Source organism: Artemia sp. Qi Xiang Cuo, chromosome 16, assembly GCF_049724085.1.
Source record: "Artemia sp. Qi Xiang Cuo chromosome 16, ASM4972408v1, whole genome shotgun sequence".
NCBI lineage: Eukaryota > Metazoa > Arthropoda > Branchiopoda > Anostraca > Artemiidae > Artemia > Artemia sp. Qi Xiang Cuo.
In genome coordinates, this window is record NC_142809.1 from 26,349,659 (window position 1) to 26,373,196 (window position 23,538).

Below are 23,538 nucleotides of genomic sequence, written 5' to 3' on the forward strand. Positions count from 1 at the left end.
CATGTAGTGGTTTGAGCTGTTTTCAAGAAAGCAAACCCAAAATAGAATTTCCAGGGTCATTTAGTAAAAAAAATATTTGTAAGCATTTATTTCTCATTGTGTAAGTCATTTTAGTTTTCATTTTAATATTCAATTTGAGTTTTTCATCGACGGGATTTATATTTATTTATTGTATATTATTCATATATATGACCAATAGAAAAATAGTTAAAATATTAGCTGACTACTGCTCCTGTTGCATCTATTCAAATTAATTCAGTTTACCCTAACCCATTTCGAAAAAGAGGAAATCGGTTCCACCTCTCCTTTGTTTTGATCGGCCAAATGGCCTGCGTGTTTCTTTCTCCGTGAATGACGTGATTCCTGAATTGTCAGTGCCGATAAATCCTCGAGGTGGGCCTATGCAATGCTAGGCGGGTTGTCATATTTATATTTATATTAATTTTTTAGTTTAATATGGTTTTGAGTTATTATTTTGTTGTGTTTTTTACTTCTTTGTTTTTTTTTTTGTGATAGCATATTGGTATGAAGTAATGTTGTCTCGTGTTTTTTTTCTTCTCTTTTTTTAAAAAAAAAGATGTTGTGGATGGAATAAAGTAAAAAAATAAAATGAGAAAAATTATTAATCGTGTATCATGTATTGCGCGGTGCGGAGCGTACCGGGTTGTGTTTGGAGTTCTTATGGATTGGTCTTGGCTTTCAGTGATACTAGGCCTGGAAACAGTAGTAGTGTTTTTTGAATTTTATGAAGATATTTATCTTTCTTTTTTTTGTTTAGGATCGAAGTGTGGAAGCGATGATACCAACTCAACGAATGATGAAAATGATAAGTGTAAGTTAACTGAACCTTTTCCTTCTCATACCCGTCACAAAATGATTTTTGATAATGGTTAATTTAGAGTGGAATAGGTTGAAGGGGCTGGAGAATGATTCACTCAGGATTGAAGAAATTGGGGGTGGGGTACTCCATCGAGAATTTGATAGTAATGGTATTGGTGAGGAATATTTGAATGCCCGTTATAAATTCCTTCAGGATTTGAATAATGATTATGACCCGAGTGATTTTTCGGTTTTTCACTTAAATTGCCAAGGTATTAGTACTTCTTTTCAGTACCTGGAGCAAGTTCTGCAGACTCAAGGTTTACAGGTTTTGGCCCTGACTGAGACATGGTTGAAGTCTCATACGTCATCCCTATTAGATGTTCCTAATTACCAACTGGTTTTAAAAAACAGGGAACTGCACCAACATGGAGGTTTAGCGGCATATATCAAGAGTGATTTTAATGTCTTGCCGATGCCTTCCCTTACTAAACATAAGGAAATGGTGTTTGAGTCGATGGTTGTGAAAGTATCCAAGCAAAATTTTAAATGTGTTCTTGCTGTTATTTATCGACCTCCGTCTAGTAGCCTCGTTGAATTTCTGAGTCTGTTAGAGTAACTGGACCTGTTGAGTGGAACAAGACAGCCGTGTTTTGTGTGTGGTGACTTCAATATTGATTTGAAAAGTCTATATTCTAGTCAGAGAGTTAAGGAGTTTCTGGATATGATGCTTAGCTACGGGCTGAAGCCTACTATAAATATCTATACAAGAATTACTGAGAATTCTGCGTCAATATTGGATAACATATTTGTAGATACTGAATATAAATCACCTGCTGTTGTGGTTAATAGTGTTTCAGATCATTTTGGAGTAATGATAACAGTACCGCAAGTCCTACAGTTGAATAAGGGACATCGTTGTAATGTCATTAGGTCTATTATTGATTCTGAGGCTGTTGCCCGTTTTAAATTAGAAGTTGATAAGACTGAATTCATTTTTTACAAGAGGGTTATGATATCAATCGGAAATTTGAAAAATGGTACGGGACATTAACAGGTTTACTTCAGAAATGTGTTAAACCTAAAAGAGTTTACAGATATGAATCAGCAAAGAAACCATGGATTACTAAGAGTCTACTCTTAAGTATGAAAAGGCGAAACCATTTATATAAGGAATTGATCAAAAATAAAGGGACAACTACTACGGATGATTACAAAGCATATAATAACATGCTAAATTGTCTCCTTCGGAAAGCTAAAACAGATTATTTTGCTTTTAAGTTTAAAGAAGCTGAGGGAAATCCAGGCAAGACTTGGAAACTTATAAAGTCTGTAGCGAACCCTAGTCGGTCTCCCTCGGAGCTTCCGGACAGTGTGAGTTGCAATTCAGTTTGTGAGCATTTCTCCAATATGGGCCTTAATGTAGGATCCAGTATTCCAGTCCTGGCTGAGGATGGCGATTTTACACAATTCCTGCCTGACAAGAGCGAAGTATCTGCTTATTTAAAGCCGGTTAAATTAAGTGAGTTGTGTGAAGTGGTTAAAAATATGAAAAACAGTACAGCAGGATCGGATCTCATGACTGTGAAAGCTTTCCGTGTTATTTATCCTATTGTTTCTAGTCAGTTGGTAATGCTAATAAATGAGTGTTTTAAGTCAGGTATTTTCCCCGATAGTCTGAAGATTGCGAAAGTGAAACCGCTTTTTAAAGGGGGTGATAGTGGGAATTTAGATAATTATAGGCCTATTTCGCTTCTTCCTGTAATTTCTAGAATAATAGGGACTAATAAATGTAAGAATGGTTAATTTCCTAGAATCTAGGTCTTTTTTTCGATCTAGTCAGTTTGAATTTAGGAAAGGAATGTCAACTGAGCAAGCAGTGATCTTCTTGACGACATTTGTTAATGATCATTTAGATCGTGGTCTTAAAGTGGCATCCGTTTTCCTTGACATAATGAAAGCCTTTGATTGTGTGGATTATGAAATTTTAGTAAAGAAGTTAGATAATTGTGGTATCTGTGGAAAATTTTTGGAACTTGTTAGATCATTCCTGAGTGAACGTATGCAGATTGTTCAAATCGAAAGTGAGACCTCTAGCCCGCAGAGAGTCAAGGCTGGCGTTCCTCAAGGGTCAGTTTTGGTACCTCTTTTATTTTTGATTTATATAAATGATATTTACCGGTGCATTGAAGATATAAATAGTTCGGATAAAGGGGATCGCGGTAACAGAATTATAATTCCTAGTTTTGCTGACGATACATATTTTACACTTGCTGCGAGGACAGAAAGAGAACTTCTACTAGTTCTGAAAAAAGGAATGGAACAAATAGAGAAATGGATGAGAGTTAATAAATTTAAATTAAACCATAAGAAAATTCAATTTGTGATTTACGGGAGAATTGTAAATTACTATCGCTGGATAGAGAAACTAGAACTTGATGGGAATACTATAGAACGTGTCAGAGCAGTGAAGTTTCTTGGAGTGATAGTTGATGAGTGCTTGAGTTTCAAAGACCATATTAATCAAATTTCAGCTAGAGTTTCCCGAAATTTGCGAATTATAAGGAAGCTAAAGGGTACATTCCCTAGACCGGTTCTCAGAATGCTTTATTTCTCCCTTATTCATCCGTATTTGATTTATTGTATATTGGCTTGGTCTTCAACGTTTGTGGGTCATTTATCGTAGATTAGAGTATTGCAGAATAAAGCTGTAAGAGTACTTACTGGAGATGATAAGCGTTCCTCGGTTAGAGCAAGGTACGCTGAACTACATGTTGTTCCACTATTTGGATTGATTAAGTTTTATAATGCTCTTTTTATGTTTAAACATCAGAATAAAATGCTTTCAATTTGCTTTCAAGATTTTTTTCTGCCTGTTTCTAGTTTTCATTCTTATAGTTTGAGACTTTCGAATAAATTCAGAATACCTAAGCCTGTGACAACTAGGTCAATGTTTTGTATCCGCCATGTTAGCCCTCGTGCTTGGAATAGTCTGCCAGAAGGGATAAAGAAGGTGACGGATGTTTCTGAATTTAGAAGTATGTTAAAAGAACATTGTTATAGGGTATATGGGAGTGAGTGAGTCAGTTCTCCGGTCTCTTTTGCCTTTAGTTTGCTAATGTTTTTGTTTTTTTTTATTTTTGTGTTTGGTTGATGGATTGAGAAGGACAAGGATTAATATGTTGAATATTGAGAATTGATGAGATATTATTGAGTAGGGGTGGTATAGTCGCTTATTAGTTATTTTTATGTGATAGGTTTGTTTGTTGTTTTTTTATTTTCATTATTTTTTTTTTGTTATTTTTTTTATTTTATTTTTTTTTAGGCCTAGTTGGGTTAGTGATCTCCTTTACAAGCTTAGCTTCTGGATTTTGTTATTTTTGGTTGATGAATAAACCCTTATTTATTTAAAGAAAAAAAAAAGAATCACACTACAAATGGATTAAAAAAAAACAAAAAAAACAACTAGACACAACAACAAACACAAACACTAGTAGGTAAATAAGGGTATAAAAAATAAGATATGCAACATATACTCATAATAGAGCACCTTAAACATATGATGTTGTACATACAAAGAATGTACACACACAACAAAAGAAAAAGTTTGTAAACAAATGATTACCCACAGCCACATGCATGGGAATATGTTTCATAGGAAATACAGCATTTGGAGAGGGGGAAGAGGCCCCATCCTATCATAGATGCCTTTGTTGAAATAGAAACATAAAAACAGACGGGATACACATGGAAAAATCAACTACCAGATGAAAAGTGGAATTCAGCAGCCTTAACCATGAAGACAGCATTTATTACATCGACGACACCATACTGTCATAAACATTAGCTGGTTGAATATATTTAAATACAGGAATAGTAGGAACTAGACAGAGTTTTGTTGGGAGGGGGGTAAAAAAGATTATAAGAGGAAGGAGGGCAAAAGTTCGAAAAAGTATCAAAAATACACGAATTATATCGAAAAGGCGAGGAGTTGTACTGAACATCGTAAAGAACTCAACGTTTTAGGGGGCAGTTCCTTAGAACCCCCAAAAGTAATATACAGATTCTGGATTAATAGTAGACTACATATCACTCAGTGTAGTTGAATTATTTATCTTTTGAAAGCTGGAATTGTTGACCTAATACAGATATTATTGCTACAATATTAAAATATTATGTCTTAGCACTGTATTGTCGTCCATAGATGAATGCTTTTGTCAACGACGAAATTTCAGCTGCTAAAGCTAACCAATTTACCTTGTCAAAATCTTTTGGCTACTTAAAAAGGGCATTAGAACTTTCATTTCCATTTAAATGAGCTTTCTTCAGGTTTTCTAGGACCTCTGGTTCGATACGATGACCCCTGGGGAAAACAAAAAAGAAGAAACAATACAAACAAATAAACATGTATTTGTGATTTTCTTCTTTGGGAAAATACAAAATTCCACATTTTTGCAAATAGGAGTTTGAAACTTATACTTTTGGGGTTTTGAATATGTCAAATTAGATACTGTGATTAACATCAAAGTTCACTCTCTTTTTGGGGGTATTTCCCCCCTTTTTTGAAAATCACATAATTTTTTCAGGCTCGTAGCTTTTGAAGGGCAATTTAAATTTAAAAACTTTTATACATTCTAAATCATCAGTAAAATTTGATTCTTTTGATTATTTATTCTTGACAACTGATCGATGTCAAAGCTCCCTTCTTTAGAGCATCAGTAACTAATAGCCCAGTTCACTCCTTGCAAACAGTTCGTTACCATGAACTGTTTGTAAATACTTCATTTATCGAAATTGTTTTGCTATTGTATCATAGAAAGGCAGTGTGGCCTTTGTAGTTACCAAATTTATTCACAAATATGAAAAAAGATTCTTGCAATATGTTTGGACCAGTGCAAAAAAAAAACAAAAAAAAACAAGGGATAGCTTTTTCTTCGTTACTTTTCTTTGGAGTTACTTTTAAATGAAGCTAACCTATTAAATCTCCCATTAAGCAGCTAAAACTTATCTAATAAGTTTCGAACTTCATAAGAGGCTCATTTCCCAAATTTGTCCATCAGTTGTCAGTCTCAATTTCAGTTGGAGTGGGGAATGGTAAGACGTTTGCTGAGATTTTTAGAAAGAAATTTGACATGTAATTAGGAACTTTGCATGGTTTTACTACTCAAAAATGATTCGACAGATACTTTTCAATTGGATTATTGACTCAACTATGTCTTGACTAAATTTTAAAATAAATTGTTCTTATTTTGAAAGTTGCTCATACTTTGAATTAAGAAATTTAATTGTAACAATCGGTCCAATCTGTAATTTTACACGAGAGTATAACAAAGACCGACCTTATTTAAGAAATTCGAGCTGGATGGCATTTGTATAAAAATACCTTATTGACTCAAAGACTAATTTTTGTTTTATTGTTTCTAGTAGTGAGAAACAATGTTGAAGATACACCATACCTCCTTCACAGCTATGCAACCATTTTCCAATAACATCTGTCCACGTAGCAAACGAGAAGTAGTGAATATGTATTGGATCTTTGTCTTTCCAATGCAGGAAAGGCATACTTTCATAATCCCGACCGACTTCGATCTCGCCATTCCTAGAAAAAGTCGAAACACAAAAATAAACTATCAAGAAGATTATTTCAGATGCTTGGTTCAAATGCTAAATATCAAAGCAGATCAATGAAAACTTTATCATTCTGAAACGAAAAAGTAAGATATACTCATCGAAAGGAGTATGACTAATAACTATGAAACAAACACACTTTTAATTTTGGGGTCCCACAAAAGTTGAAAAAATTGAAAAGGGTAATATATTGATTTCAGCAGAAGCAGCGTCTCATATTAAAACAAAAAATTCATAAGAAAATCTTCTTAGTACACATCATTTTTAAAGTTTCGAGGGGTTGACCACTAAGTGTTTAATCAATGGCTAAGGAACAAAGCAAAAACGATTATCCTTCAAAGCCCGTGTCTGAAATCTTACCAAATATGCTGCAACGTTTCACGCATTCCAGGCAACATAAATGTAACTGAAATTTATATTGCAATAAAAAAGTAGTAAAGAAGTGTGTTAATTAAAAATTATTCTGGCCAGAATTTTCCACAATTAAGCTATTGATCGATTTCAAGGTCAAGTTACGATATAAATTCTTACGATATATATATATATATATATATATATATATATATATATATATATATATATATATATATATATATATATATATATATATATATATATATATATATAAATATACAGATTTATGTGTATTCAGAGCTCTACCTTGTCAAATATATATATATATATATATATATATATATATATATATATATATATATATATATATATATATATATATATATATATATATATATATATATATATATATATATATATATATATATATATATATATATTTCTAATAGTACTTAGCACCTGAAGTTAACCAAGTTAACAAAACATTAGGGCTGTAGACAACAAAGATTTCCTAACAATAAATATCAAACTGGACACTTCACTGTATATGCTCCAGTGTATTTTGAGCAATCTTAAACGAAGCAAACATAAATCAGAAACCACTATGTTGAGATATGAAAATTTCAAAACCATATACAAACTTATACTTACATAAAATTCAAGGAAAGCCTGATATAGTCAATCGGGGATCACCCTTGAACTTTACTTTTTTAGTAAGAAATGACGCCTTAAGCTCTTTGCTGTGACTGGTAATTAGGATAAAGGTGGCTGACTAAGTACAAAATCTAAGCTGCAGCTTCCCATTTTCTAGTATTATTATATTATGTTATATTTTTGACGGAGCTAGCAAAAGCTTCATATATAAAAAAAGTATCCTACCCTATTTTGATCCAAAAATACTCAAGCACAGCAAAATGAAAATTCGCCGCAGCCTTCCACCCCCTGCCCTTCCCACAAAGAGTATGTTGCAATGAGTTCAATAATGCACTGAGTTGCAACCCAGGGAGAAATCCTTGGAATTTCTCTTAGATAGCTGACCTCTTTGTTAAAATGGATTTATGGACAATTTACGGTATTTCTCAGCTGAGCTGGCTCTAAAGTTGTGCGCAAATGAAAAAAAAAAAAATTTACAACAGTTATTTCCGTAATATAGTTCAACACATGTGTGCTAAATCATTTCCGTTTTTAGAGTGCGTCATTAAAGATCTTATCCTAAGCTAAACATTCGGCCAAACTACGCAGGTGGCTAATTTCACTACAAAATCAACGTTATTGCATGCCTTTTGCTGGTAGTATTATGCCATATTATATTTTTGAAGAAGGTAATAAAAGGACTATATACGAAAACGTATCCCACCATAGCTTGGTCCTATAATAACATAGTGCAGGAAAAACAAAATCATTCGGCAACCCTAACAAAGTACCACCAATGGTTCAGTAATAGCCTGGGTTGCAGCTCTGGTAGTATTGTCACGTTTTATGTCGAGAACTGACCTCTTTGTTGAAATAGAAACGGTTTGCGATACTCCCCAAATCAGCATAACTTTAAACTTGCGCGCAAACGACAGAAAACAAACTTCTATACAACGGCAATCACTTTAGAATAATGCAAGTGCCAAATTATTTCCGTTTCTATAGTGCGACGTAACACGTCTTATCCTAAGATGACAATTTGGTGAAATTATGCAGAAAGACATAACAGATTACCTAGATATAAACCTTTGCTTTCACTAACCCTTAACAGTTCTCTGAAAACTAATTAATTCGTTTTAAATCACCAGGGTATATCAAGAACAAGTTTATTAATTCTGAAATGCAAAAGCTTGGGGTTCTGGAAATTCATTTAAAACTAGTTAACAGCCATTGATTCATATAGAGACTCAGTGAAGCTAAATTTGGGCTTTAATACTATAAATTCCTATAGCAGTTGAAATAAGAATACAAATTCTCTTTCTTTAAAAATATTTTTTTCAATCAGGTTTTTAAAAAGTTGAATCGTTTAAAAGCTGTAGGAGCTTGTGGAAGAAATTGTGAGAATCACGAAAATTTTGGTAGGGCTGGTTTCAAAGCGATAGTCCTCATTCTATGTGTGTGTTACTAAATGATATTTTTATAGAAAAAATAACACCTACTTGAAAGAAATCCAAAAGCCACGATACTCAGAGTTGGATAAAACATCTGGCGTCTTCACGGCAGCCACAGATTTCTTCGTCATGCCTCTCCTTAAGTCTGTATAGGCATTTCCTGCGAGAAACATTTTCTTTTCAGGACTCAAGATAGTTGTCACCAATGAAATAAATTAACTACTTTCTAACTATATGCCAATCGTTTGGCACCTTCAAAAGACGTATAAAAAAATCTGTTTCAATATGATTATCTTTTGACATATATAGCGTTATCCAATTTATATATATATATATATATATATATATATATATATATATATATATATATATATATATATATATATATATATATATATATATATATATATATATATATATATATATATATATATATATATATATATATATATATATATATATATATATATATATATATATATATATATATATATATATATATATATATATATATATATATATTTGACAAGGTAGAGCTCTGAATACACATAAATCTGTGCTGATCTCCCGAATGAGTCAATTAAATCAATTGTAGCAGCTTTTCTGTGTTCTTTTTTGCACTTTGATCAATCAAAATCCAAGATCTCTAAGTTTTTCTGTTTTAAATCATTTTAAACATAATTTCGAATTTAGACTTCTAATTTCTGTTTTGTAAACGAGCACGTAGAATTTTTTGGATTATTAAGAGAGACTTGGTTGCCTTCTAACAATCATTAAGTGCAACCAAAGCCAAGCCCCAGTTCGATCCCCCCGATAGACTAGCATTATTTTCCCCAAAACGTTTTTTTTGCTACATCCAGATAATTGGCTTGGCATACAACAGGAACGTCTTATACCACAAAGTAAGGCAAAGGGCTTAGTTTTGTTGACATGCGCTATCCACAGAGAGCCATCTACACTCCTCATTCCAATCATAGTCCATAAAAATCCGAATTCATAGCCATAAATATGGAAATAATCTAAGACAATAAAATTTTAGATCTACATAAATCTTAAGATAAAGATGAAATTCAGAAAGAGGAGCATGTTTTGAGGTTACTATTGGGTCACATTTTCACCTCATAGTACTCCTTTCCATCAACACTGTTAGCAAATTTGGTCTTACAGCTTCAAACTTGATAATAATAAGCTCTTTGACGCAGCATTGCGTGACGAATTAAGGTTTAAACGCAGTAGGTCTTAATCTTCTTGATACCAGTAAAAAGATTTCCTTAAAACATCCAAGGGCCAAACTTGAACCTTGAAGTTTGCTCCAAAATAGATTCTCGATAATAACGTCAATGCTCCGACGCAGTATTGAATGACGGAGTAAGCCTACGGCGCAGTAGGCCTTGATCATCTTGATACCAATAAAAGATTTCCCAAATCAACGTGGGACCAAAGTAGGCGCTATTGGCATAGCATCAAACTAGCGCATTAAAAATACAGCTTCCGAAGTGTCAATAATTGGAAACGTATGGTAATAGGTTATGAAACAAACAGTACCAAAATATTGACAGGAACAACAATGACTCCACAAAAACATTGCTGGGGAGGTAGAGTACTCGAGACCAAGGGTAGTTTAACTTAGATAAACGAGCATAGTAAACAGATTTTATTTTTCACAGAAACAACATAACCAGCCAATGCTACAAAAAAAAACACAAAGAATAGGGTATTGGACTTTAAAGTCCCTACCCGTGGTGCTGATCTCCGTACCATGGCCCATCAGCTACGAAGTGCAACGGGTTTGGATTCCAGCCATCCTGTACTTTCGAACACCCTTCCTGTTCGCCTTCCCAGATTTCTCAAGGTACCCATTTAGAGCCGGGTTCGACAGTGGCTGAGCTTACAGAGTCATGCCATTGACCCAGTTCTAAATCAAATAACCAGCGACACCAGGACTCGAACCCTCGTCCTCACGAACCAGTTGTAAGGCTTCTAAGCGACAGGATATCAAAAACTTGGATTACTTGCAACAAAACATTCATAAGAAATCCCAACTTGGGGTTTGATGCAAGCTGTCAAAAGCTATCGAATAGGACTTATCAAGGATCCAATGGGGACACCAACGTCATGGAAAAGTACAAATGACTTAAAACCATAATATCCTAATAAAGCCTAAATATTTCGGCTCCATGCCGGGAAACCTTTATAATAAAAAAAAACACAAAATCTAAACTGGCCTATGCACCTAAAACATACAGGAAGATAATACGAATAGATGAAAATACACTACATAACAAAAGAACACGAAGGAAAATTACATCTGAAAAACCCTAATTTTTCAAAATAAAAGTTCTAAATAAACAATACCAACGTGTGAGGTAAGGTGACACCAAAATGACTTTAGCCCTCCATACTTCAAGAACAAATTCTCCACTAGCACCAGGACAATGGTATAAAACCTGTTTTTTTTACAATACTATAAGAATTTGGAGGGCTTATCGATAGAATTTATAGAATTTTCAGTTCAAATATTTTGAGATTCAATTGGTAAATAAGACACCTGCAACAACCGAATGACCAAATTTTTGCATTAGAAAGTGCTTTTGTTTAAATTTTAGTGTAAATAGCGGTGTAAATTTTAGAGGTAGATTCAGTCCTGCTTACAAAGAGGATTACTTATGTTCGTTTTAATTCCTAATGTCGCTCTTTACTTTCATATGAAAACCTTATTTGCTGCTCAATAAATTGATTGAAACGCTATTATTTTTATGGCACTGCAAAAGTGACATCAGTTTTACGTGGACATGTTTTGTCTATTTAGATCAATTTCTTCTCTTATCCTTCAAGAAATATTTCAAGATTATGGTAAATAAGGAGAATTGCAATCCGTGAAGAGTTTAACCATAAAAGATGTCCCCACTGATGACTGTAGCTGGTATAATCTCCAGTGGATCTAATAATAATAAAAACGAGTTCCTTTTTTTCTTTTGGGTGCTAGGTAATAATGTTTGTATTCTGGCAACGCTTCAGTTAGAAAATTCGCTACATCCTATCCTGGAGAATTTACGAGTCTGGAAAATGAGTCCAATTCTTGGGACCGGTAAAATCATGTAAACTCTAAATACTCTTGACCATTAGTCAGTTATTCTTTAAGGCCATGCCAAGATGTTACACTTACCAGCTTACCAGTGTTGTCACAACATAAAGCTAATATTTCACATGAAATTGAAGACCAACGCTAAACATTAAAACAAGAATAAATTGCCTTCATATAGTGGGGTCTATTGAGCCCCACTCTTCCATGGTCAACGCCATGGGCAAGCCTCAAGATTTAAGACCTAGTCCCTTTATTAATTGGCCAAACCTACCGGAAGGTTTACAACCATCTTTTCAATGTTTTTTCGTGCCTTTTGGGGCTTTACAGCCAAAAATAGTGTCACGTGAAGATTTAGACCAGCCAGTTTAAACAGAACATGATGCGTACGCATCCAGGGTAAGCACTCCCATTGTGCAAATAGGCCATTTAAAAAAAAAAAAAAATCATAGATAGAGTATTACAGAATGGTGGGTATTTAACATTTTATTGAAATCGGGATCACATAAAGAGTTTACAAATTCGAGATCCTCGTTTCAGTAAGTTATAAGATACCCTTCCACTGATCCAATTCTACCATAATTTTACCAGTGAATACTTAACTTTAAAATGTGTTGTGTATGATTCAAGACCCTTATCTAGAGCAGTGAGTTCCTAACTTTATATTACCCTGGCTCCCTTGAAAATATGTTATCGTGTGGTGCCTCCCTTCCATTTCACAAAATAAAACAGAAATGAAAATTTTTAGTTCTTTGAAATTTATTTAAGACAAGCTCTTACAAAAAAAGAAAATGACAAACAAATTTTTGTTATTGTCTTTTAAAAGAAGGATATGCTTGCCTATTAGCACAAAGTTTGTCAAATCTTATTGTCAATCATGAGATAGCAACACAAAGCTCCTTTTCTAAAACCAAACGAACACAATATTTCAATTTCGTTTCACCTAATCCAAATTTCAGTTCACCTAATGCAGGAAAAATCTGTTTTGTATAAACACGACTCTGCGAATGGCAGTAATGCTTTTAAAGCTTTATTTGACATAATATCATATTCGTTCTTAATATATAGCCCAAATTGAACTAGAGATGCATTTTGATTTTTTTTTTTTGTTTTAAAGAAGTATCACAAGATAATTCAACCGAGTTTTCTTTCTAATTACTTGATAATTCAAATTCATCATTTTCTTGGTCGATAAACAGATTCTGTGTCCACACAATTTTGTAAAATTAAAATCATCATCAAAATAATTCGAGAAATGAATTAGCAAACCATCCCAGTATTCAACAGATGGATTTTTGTTTGCGTGTATGTTATGTTGGACGCATAAATTTAGATGTGGAAACGTTTGAAACTCCTTTTTTTCCCAATATGTCTTCCAAAGCTCCATTTTTATGAATGCTTTCACATTAACTTCTTGAGTCAATAAATGTATTTGTGGTCCTTACATCGTTTCATTCAAAACACTCAATTGTCCAAAGATTTCCACCAAACAGATCAGTTTAATAATTAAATTATCATCATTAAATATGCCTGCGTCCTCGTTTTGATTTTCTTTTATTACAACTGATAGTTCAACTTTGAATTCATGTATGCTGTTAATAACTTTAGCACTAGATAGCCAGCACACTTCACAAAAGTCACAAAAGTGTGTTATAAGTAGCTCCCATATCGTCACACGGCTTTGTACACAATCTAAGATTCTAACTTATAACGAACTGTTTTTATATAGTTTGTAATTTTCGTTACTTTTGTAAAAACGATTAAGTTCATCGCTTTTATTTTTTGATACAATAGTTGCTCTGTGGAGCATACAATGCATCGCAGGAACATCAGATGTTTTCATTTTAGTTAGTGCTAGAAGGCCAGTTTTGTGTCCTGACATTGATTTTGCACCATCTGTACAAAGCCAAACGCAATTATTCTACAATATGCCTTTCTCATAAGAAAAAAGTGTCAATTACATAAAAATTTCGCTGGATGTGGCTTTTCCAGGAATAAGTTTGCAAAAAAAATCTTTGGTTATATTATTCTTTTCAATATATCGAAGATATCCAATTAAATATGCGGTTGTAGCTACATCAGTTCCTTCTTCTACTTGTAAGGGGAATTTTGAAGTGCGTATCTGAGAAACTAATTAATCGGAAAAATTGTATCGTCTATCGTCTAAGCGTCAATCGTCTATTTGTTCAACCCTGAATGGAGTATCTAGTAGAATCTATAAAATCTTGCAAATTCTACCTTGAGATTGCAAACCTAACTTACGTTGAGCCTGGGCCAGTAAATGCCGCAGTCCCGAAAGGTTTAAGATATTTCGCACGACTGTGTAGTTTCAATTTCATTTGATTTTTGTCAATACTGGCTAATACTTGCGTCTTCCCTTATACTAGTTCACGCCTTCATAGGAAGGTGTGCCTCCCAGTTTGGAAAGTGCTGATCTAGAGGATTGGAGGCAAGATTGTACCTAAAATTACAGTTTTAGCTTAACGTTTGTAATAAGCGGCAAAAGCCCTCAAATACCAACCTTGATGGAAATTAAAAATTGAACGTGAAATATTCAAGTACCATGTTCTGATTTAGGATTGTCATCTAGGAGAGAGATAGAGAGATTGGAGAGGGTTTCGGCCCGAAGGCTCCCCTTTGAATCCTCAGATTCTGTCTGCACTTTTTGGCAGAAACGCATCTTTTTTTAGCAAAATATTTTTGAAACACTTCCAGTTTCAGAGGTGACTCCTTTTAACCGACAAATCGAGTGTTTCATTACAGTTGCTTTTGATTTGAATAGGTAAGCACTGACGGAACTCACTTGCAGCGACTAAAATTATTGATGATGCTGATTGTCGCATATCTTCAAATCGCAGAGTTTGTTCTGTGTTATTTTCGTTTGCGATTCATTGTGACTATTGATGTCTCTTTTCTTCTAAAAAATTTTGTTGTGACTTATCTGCGGATGGAAGACAAACGACAGCGAGAATCACATCAAACCGTAAACGATTGCCGCTTATTACAAACGTTAAGCTAAAACTGTAATTGTCGTTTACGGTTTGATGTGATTCTCGCTGTCGTTTGTCTTCCATCCGCAGATTTCGATGTGCCTCAGTTTCCTTTGTCATTCATTATGATGCCTGTTATCGCATGTCTATGCTTTGTTTCATTTTCGTTCCTCATTAGCTCAATTTTCTTCTATGCCTTTTGCTTTAGCTGTTTGGATTCATTCGTCACCTTATATAATTTCGCATGACGTTATAGATATCAAAAACTGTTTAGTACAACCATCCTTGGGAAAAAAAAAGCTTTTCCTAAAGTTGTGACCTGTCTAGATCATCTTTTCAAGCCACAAAATGTTGGTGTGCCCGTTTTCAGAAAAGTTATCGAGCCGTTTTCAATAAAAAATATATACATAGAAATTAACTTCCTTCAAATGCAAATTCCAATTCAAGCTCTAGCAAAGAAGAATTACTTCGGGATACAAACAATTTAAATGCGTATAAAGCCCAACTTATTGATGGGTTTTCCAATGTCATGATTAGCAATCTATCTTTAGCTTTATCTGAATCTCTAACTTGTTTGTCCAATTATCTAATTTTATGCTTTTTAGTTTTACATTCAGCTGTACTTGGAAATATCTCCCCAAATTCTCATCCTAGAGTCTATCAACGTCATACCTACGTGGAAGGTAGCTAACCTTCCTGAACTTCAGCTCTCAGTTAACTCTAGATGTACTTTTAACATCATTAAAATATTTCTTAAAACTTTAGTGTACTCTGACGATACAACTAATGACAGGCAAGTTCGAAACTAATGAGTTTTACATATCTGGAATGGGAAAGAAAACTTTGCATATTTTTCTGAAAAGTTCGTTTTCAAAGTTCTGTTTCTTACAGCCTTGATTACTGTTTACTTACCGTTAATTCCCACTTACCATTTGAATAGTGCTGAAAAAGGGCAAAAACCAATTCAAATGGAAAACAAAATATTCAAGGAAAATTTCTCCGTCCAGTTATTTCCCACTCATTACTTTGGACGGAAAGCAGTTGTAACCAAATTTTGCTACCCAGAGAAAAAAGACTCGCGGAGAAAAAGATCCCTAATTTCAAGTCTTTAATACTAAACGCTTCATATGAATTTCAGGCGGAAACAGTTGTTAGTATTAATTTAAGTATAAGGTACTTTGAGCTTTGTAAAACTGTTTTAAAATTCATCAATGCTGAATGTTTGGTCTGGTATCCCTCCAGTTTTAAAAGTAAAAAAAAAGTCAACGACAATTAAAAGATCTTCATCTTTCTTGTATATTTTTTTATACATAGAATTCTTTCAAGGAACGTCCTAGGCAGCTTTAGTTTTACGGTTGACTTGACGAAACCCATTGAGGAATTACAAAGCTTATTAAAGTAAAAATAAAAAAGATTTACCAGCGGCGCCTATGACTATCTCGTATAATGGGTTCAATGGCAAGGGACTAGATGACAGCACAATATGAGCATCTGACTTGGCTCTGACTTTAAACCTCATGAATAAAGCTCCATCTTGGTTGGTTTGGGCATGATGAAAATCGAAATATCGATATCCAGTTGTAGTTAGTTCTTTGCATCCTAAAAATGGGGGAAGAAAGAACACATTAGCTAGACACAGACTAAAATCTGATTTTCTTAGGTTTCCTAGGGAGGGGGAGGGGGCTAAAAATCTCTGATCAGGGCTTTCAGAGATGAGAATTTCAATAGCATATTTTTAGTCCGTTCGTTGCTGGTTTCAAGGCTTCTCAAGCCCCCATTCATAATTCCTGGAAATTGTTTTTCTTCATTACTTTTTACTGTCAAGTTTAACATGGATAATGATTACCATTCCTAAATCAGTCTCAAACGGTTATCCTTTTACATCTAAAAGTTATCTAAAAGTGTATGTTTTAATTTTCGATCACTATGGTCTGTGGGTAGCTCTTTACTGCGTTGCAGCTATTGCTCCAAAACACTCGTAAATGGCATATGAGTGGATCAAACAGTTCGTGGTAACGAACTGTAAGTAAGGAGCGACCTGGCTCAATGGTAACCGAAACTCTAAAAAACGGAATTTTGATACCAATAGATACATCAAAAGAATCAGATTTTAATGTTGATTTCGAATATATAAGTTTCATTAAGTTTAGTCTTACCTTTCAAAAGTTACGCGCCTGATAAAATTTGGCTGATTTTAGAAAAAAGGGGGAAAGACCCCCTAAAAGCTATTGAACCTTAATGAAAATCACACCATCATATTCAGCATATTAGAGAACCCTACTGTAGAGGTTTCAATCACCTATCTACAAAAATGTGGAATTTTGCCTTTTTTGCCAGAAGAAAGATCACGGATGCGTTTTTTTTTTTTTTTTTTTTTTTTTTTTTTTTTTTTTTTCAGGGGTGATCGCATCGACCCAGTGGCCCTAGAATATCGTGGAAAAATTTGAATAAATTTGCTATATTTTCGAAAAAAGGGGGAAACCCCCAAAAGCGATAGAATCATAATGAAAATCAAACAATCAGATTAGCGCATTAGAAAACCCTACTGTAGAAATTTAAAGCTTTTATATGAATAAAATTTGGAATTTTGTATTTTTTGCCAGAAGAAAGATCACGGATGTGTGTTTATTTGTTTGTATGTGGTTTTTTTTTTCAGGGGTGATCGTATCGATCCAGTGGTCCTAGAATATCGGGAGAGGCCTAATTTGAACGAAAACTAAAAGTTCTAGGGCAATTTTTAAACGACAAAAAAAAATAGAGGGCAATTAGGCCCCCTCCCACGCTTATTTTTTCCCGAAGTCACCAGATCAAAATCTTGATATAGCCATTTTGTTCAGCATAGTTGAAAATCTAATAAATATGTCTTTGAGGATCACTTAATCCCTCACAATTCCAGTAGTAAAGCTACAATGCATTGAAAACCTACAAAAAAACCTACATGAATATGTGTGCAGTTTAACCGGTATATTGGCTTACCAGGGTCATTCATCTATTACTAGGAACGGTACATTGGCTTAGCAGACGGGTTTTTTAATGAGGTAACACGCATTTTTTGGGGTCAAGCGGTGATATAGCGGTGGTTAGTCTATATGGAGTAACTTGATTACCTCTTTTTTTTTTTTTTTTTTTTTTTTTTAACTGTTATTTTTTAAATTAAGTCTAAAACACATTGCGTAAACCCGTTAATGTAGCACTGAAAGTCCGTCCGTATTATATACGAATCCAACTACTAATCAAGTTAGTGTGACCGCCATTTTTTGATCTGGCTAGGTGGGTATAATCTGGTTTGGTTTGTTATTGCGAGAGGATTACTCAATTTACATCTTAGTGTTAACCGGGCGATGACTTAGTCTAATTGCGTAGGTACTAAAGGAACATTTGAAGGTGGAGAAAAAAGGGGTAATTAGTGATTGGATAATTTTAACAAGAAATGACTGAAAAGTGTTTTGGAGGAGATGGGATGAATGTGTACTGTATAATACACAAGTGATGATTTGCACAGTGTTGTCAATTTTAAATAGTTTAGAAATAAAAAAATTAACAAGAAATGGCTGAAAAGTGTTTTGAGGGAGTTGAGTTTCACGAGGGTTGACTTGCACGAGGGTTCAGTTACATGCAGATTCAGTTACACGGGGTTTAGCTAACTGGGATCGAGGTGCACGAGGATTCAGTAGCAAGGAGGTTCAGTTGTACGAGGTTTCAGTTATACAGGGGTTCAGTTACATGGGGGGTTCAGTTGCACGGGTATCTGCTATAAAAAACACTTCATTCTAAACAAATACGAACATTTTGAAAAGCAGACAAAAAATCGGACACTATAATCAGAATTATTTGATTAACATTTAAAAAGGGGGAATGAGATATATGATCTGTATAATACACAAGTGATGTTTGATAAGTATTGTCAATTTAAAATAGGATCTAACGTTCCCTTTCGTTCCCCCATTTCTGAGGGCAGGGAGGGGAGGGGTCAATTTTGGAGGGAAAACATCTGCATCAAGGGGAAGGCTCAGAGACCCTTCGGTCCCACATTTCCGAGGGCAGGGGGGGGGGGAGGTGATAGTATTCCAATACAATAATTCAAGCATAATAGAATTTATGCTCCTAGTGGAAGCTCGTAAAACCCTTCCCCCTCCCCGCGCTAGGTTTATTGCCTGGCTGTACCTCTACATACAGAGACTTAAGGGGATAGTATTCAGATAGAATAAGTCAAGTATAATAGAATTTATGCTCCTAGTGGAAGCTCGTAAAACCCTTCCCCCTCCCCGCGCTAGGGTTATTGCCTGGCTGTGACAATGGATATTATCTCTAAATACAGAGAGTTAAGGTGATAGAATTCCGATACAATAAGTCAAGCATAATAGAATTTATGCTCCTAGTGAAAACTCGTAAAACCCTTCCCCTTCCCCGTGCTAGGATTATTGCCTAGCTGTGACAATTGATATTACCTCTAAATACAGAGAATTAAGGTGTTTATTCTGTGTGATTTTTTCTTTACTTGGTGGACTCGTAAAACCTTCCCCCTCCCCGCGCTAGGATTATTGCCTCGCTGTGACAATGGATATTACCTCTAAATACAGAGAATTAAGGTGATAGTATTCCGATACAATAAGTCAAGTATACTAGAATTTATGCTCCTAGTGGAAGCTCGTAAAACCCTGCCCACTCCCCGCGCGAGGATTATTGCCTAGCTGTGACAATAGATATTATCTATAAATACATATAATTAAGGTGATAGTATTCCGATACAATAAGTCAAGTGTAATAGAATTGATGCTCCTAGTGGAAACTCGTAAAACCCTTCCCCCTCCCATCGCTAGGTTTATTGCCTTGCTGTGGCAATGGATATTACATCTAAATACAGAGAATTAAGGTGATAGTATTCCGATACAATAAGTCAAGTATAATAGAATTGATGCTCCTAGTGGAAACTCGTAAAACCCTTCCCCCTCCACGAGCTATGTTTATTGCCTGGCTGTGACAATGGATATAAACTCTAAATACAGAGAATTAAGGTGATAGTATTCCGATACAATAAGTCAAGTATAATAGAATTTATGCTGCTAGTGGAAGCTCCTAAAACCCTTCCCCCTCCCCGCGCTAGCATTATTGCCTAGCTGTGACAATGGATATTACCTCTAAATACAGAGAAATAAGGTGATAGTATTCCGATACAATAATTCAAGCATAATAGAATTTAAGCTCCTAGTGGAAGCTCGTAAAACCCTTCCCCCTCCCCGCGCAAGGATTATTGCCTAGCTGTGACAATGGATATTACATCTAAATACTAATAATTAAGGTGATAGTATTCCGATACAACAATTAATGTTTAATATAATTGAAGATTTTAGTGGAAGCTCGTAAAACCCGTCCCATTCTCCCGAGTTAGGGTTATTGTCTAGCTGTGACCATGGATATTACCTATAAATACAGATAATTAAGGTGATAGTATTCCGATACAATAAGTCAAGTATACTATAATTGATGCTCCTACTGTAATCTCGTAAAACCCTTCCCCCTACCCGCTCTAGGATTAGTGCCTAGCTTTGATAATGTACATTACCTATATATATAGAAAATTAAGGTGATAATATTCAGATACAATTAGTCAAGAATACTAGAATATATGCTCCTAGTGGAAGCTCGTAAAACCCTTCCCCGTCCTCGCGCTCGGATTATTGCCTAGATATGACAATGGATATTACCTCTAAATAAAGAGAATTAAGGTGGTAGTATTCCGATACAATAAGTCAAGTATACTAGAATGTATGCTCCTAGTGGAAGCTAGTAAAACCCTTCCCCCTATAAAATCTGAGCTAATAAGGGTTTTTGACTGTAAACTCTAGTTTGTTGAAAGAAAATTATGGAAAATACAAATCTCTGGTTCAAATGTAAAACTTAATTCCTTTTTTGGATTGAAAAGTAAAACTATATTCGTAAAATCTTAACTAATAATTCAATATTTTTTTCATAAAAAAAAACAATTTTTTTTTTTTAAATTCTAAATTTTTAAAATTTTTTATTTTTTTCTTTTTTTTTATATCTTAAATTGTAAAAGTATGATTACGTTTCTAACAATTGCGCTCTATGATTGGTCAGAGACACGATTTGGCTTTCCCACTGGTATTCTATGACCGCTTATCGTCACTACCTAGTCTACTGCATGTATTAAATCAGTATTTTTTACACAGTGGAACGATAAACACATAAGTCATATCTTTAAAAAAGAAAGTGAAGATGGAAGATTTTAATAGAGTGTGTTCACATAACAAGGTTATTGTAGCATTGAATGCCGACAAGGAGAAGTATTTAAACTATGAAATAAGTACAAATGGTAGCACTATTGGAAATGTATGCATGCATTGTCATGACAGTAAGGAATTAAATTTCTTTGGGATACCGAAAAAATTCAACTCTTATGATGGTGGTTATGCGAGATTGAGATCTCCAGAGATGATTGCACTCAAAGAGAATACTAACATAAAAGTTATTTTCGATGCTAGAGGACAACTCCTTGCTACTGCTGCAGGTAACAAATTACCTACGGATACATCCAATCATCAGTTTTCAGGTATTAGCATTCAACAGAAGGCAAATAAAAGAAAGGCCTACTCTGCTACTAATATCTTAAACCATATCTTGTTTACGTGCCGAAACTGCCACCTGTGTAAAAATAATGTGTTAATAGACAGTAAAATTGCAAGAAAAATAAAAATGGCATTGTCAAAAAATATCACTATGGAATATAAAGATGAAACGATGAAGAACAAAGCACCAGCAAACATTACTGGCATTGATCAAAGAGTCAATGAATCAAATAATAGCAAAGACAAAAAGCATATTGACCCTGTTCATGAGACACCAGTAAAAAATGTGTATGATTCAAAATGGAATAACGATTATTCTACTGATTACGAACTAAGAGACGACAATAGCTACAATATCAAGAGAGAACATAGTGAACTATTTTATGGAACAGATTCAAAATGTCCAAAGTTAATCATTGATATTAATAATGTATCATAATGTATTTTTGTATTAATATTCTACATAGCATTATTTCATTAAAAATATTACATTGTTATGTGTTCATTATTTTTTAGAGTAAGCTAGGGTATCAAGCGTTTAGAATGTATATTAAAACATCGGAGATGTAGGAAAAGGAATTTGCGAACATCTATTGTCAGACACACTATTTCAATAAAATCTGAGCTATTAAGGGTTTTTGACCGTAAACTCTAGTTTTTTTTGTAATAAAATTATGGAAATACAATTCTCTGGTTCAAATGCGGAACTTAAGTCTATTTTTGGATTAAAAAATAAAACTATTTCCATAAAATCTGAGCTAATAAGGATTTTTCGACCGTAAACCCTAGTTTCTTGTAAGAAAATTATGTAAAATACATTTTTGTACATATCTTAAAATGATAAAATATCATTCTTGAATTCACCTCCTGGATACACAATACAGAAATTATAAAAAAATTATAATACTTCCCCCCAAACTGAAATTTTCCAAAATTCCACTATAGAAGCTTTTAAAATATTTATAAAGCACTAATAGATAGAGTGCTAAAACATCAGAATCGACTTCAGAGGACACGTTATATCACGGGAAGAGGTTTTGAAAATCCCCCTTCCCTCCAAACTCAAAATTTTCCCAAATTCTACTTTAGAAGCTTTTCAAATATTTCTAAAGCACTATTAGATAGAGTGCTAAAAACATCAGAATCGACTTCAGAGGACATGTTATATCACGGGAAGAGGTTTTGAAAACCCCCCCTTCCCCCCATACTCAAAATTTTCCAAAATTCTACTTTAGAAGCTTTTAAAATATTTCTAAAGCACTAATAGATACAGTGCTAATAACATCAGAATCGACTTCAGAGGACACGTTATATCACGGGAAGAGGTTTTGAATATCCCCCTTCCCCCCAAACTCAAAATTTCCCAAAATTTTATTTTAGAAGCTTGTGTGTGTCTCTTTGGGCTTTTTGTGTCTCTTTGGACTGTATGTATGTCTCCACAAATGTCGAAAAACCCGTGTGGGTGAGTTGAAATAAAAAAAAATTAACAAGAAATGACTGAAAAGTGTTATTCTTTGGTTCAAATGTAGAAAAAACCCGTGTGAGTGAGTTAAAATAAAAAATTTTTTTAAGAGGAAATGACTGAAAAGTGTTGTGGAGGAGATGTTTTGATTGACAGAAGGATGTATTATCAAAGTTATAGTGGAGGGCGACAATGTCTTCAAAGTCAAGGCTATAAGAAAAAAAAGTTCTGGATATTTTTGTCGGTTTGTATTTTACGAACTAATATCAATATCAGTAATGATTCTTTTTGAACTTTCTCCAAGTTGATCGAATTGCTCTCTAAATGGTTCATGATAAAAAAAATAGTTTTGGACAAGCAAAAAAAAAATAAAATAATTTCGTGAAATCGTTTTCAACGCTGAGACAAGTTTTTTTTTTGTGTGTAATGTTTTATTTGGTTTTTTTTTAGTTTGGGAGGTGTGGGTGTGTGGGTTTATGTGTGTGTGTGTGTTAGTTTTTTTTTTTTGTGTGTAATTTTTTTTTTGTGTGTG

The 23,538-nt window shown here is 34.1% G+C and overlaps 1 protein-coding gene across 1 annotated transcript in view; it reads right to left on the reverse strand.

Moving 5' to 3' along the window:
• The window catches only part of LOC148942723 (neuronal acetylcholine receptor subunit beta-4-like), a 191,450-nt gene that overhangs the window by 138,868 nt on the left and 29,044 nt on the right, over window positions 1–23,538 (reverse strand). The window contains exons 2-4 of the mRNA XM_089102763.1: window positions 16,377–16,556; window positions 8,934–9,045; window positions 6,276–6,418 (exon numbers count right to left, since the gene is read on the reverse strand). Coding sequence (XP_088958889.1) covers window positions 6,276–6,418; window positions 8,934–9,045; window positions 16,377–16,556 — 435 coding nt within the window. The remainder of the gene's footprint in view (window positions 1–6,275; window positions 6,419–8,933; window positions 9,046–16,376; window positions 16,557–23,538) is intronic.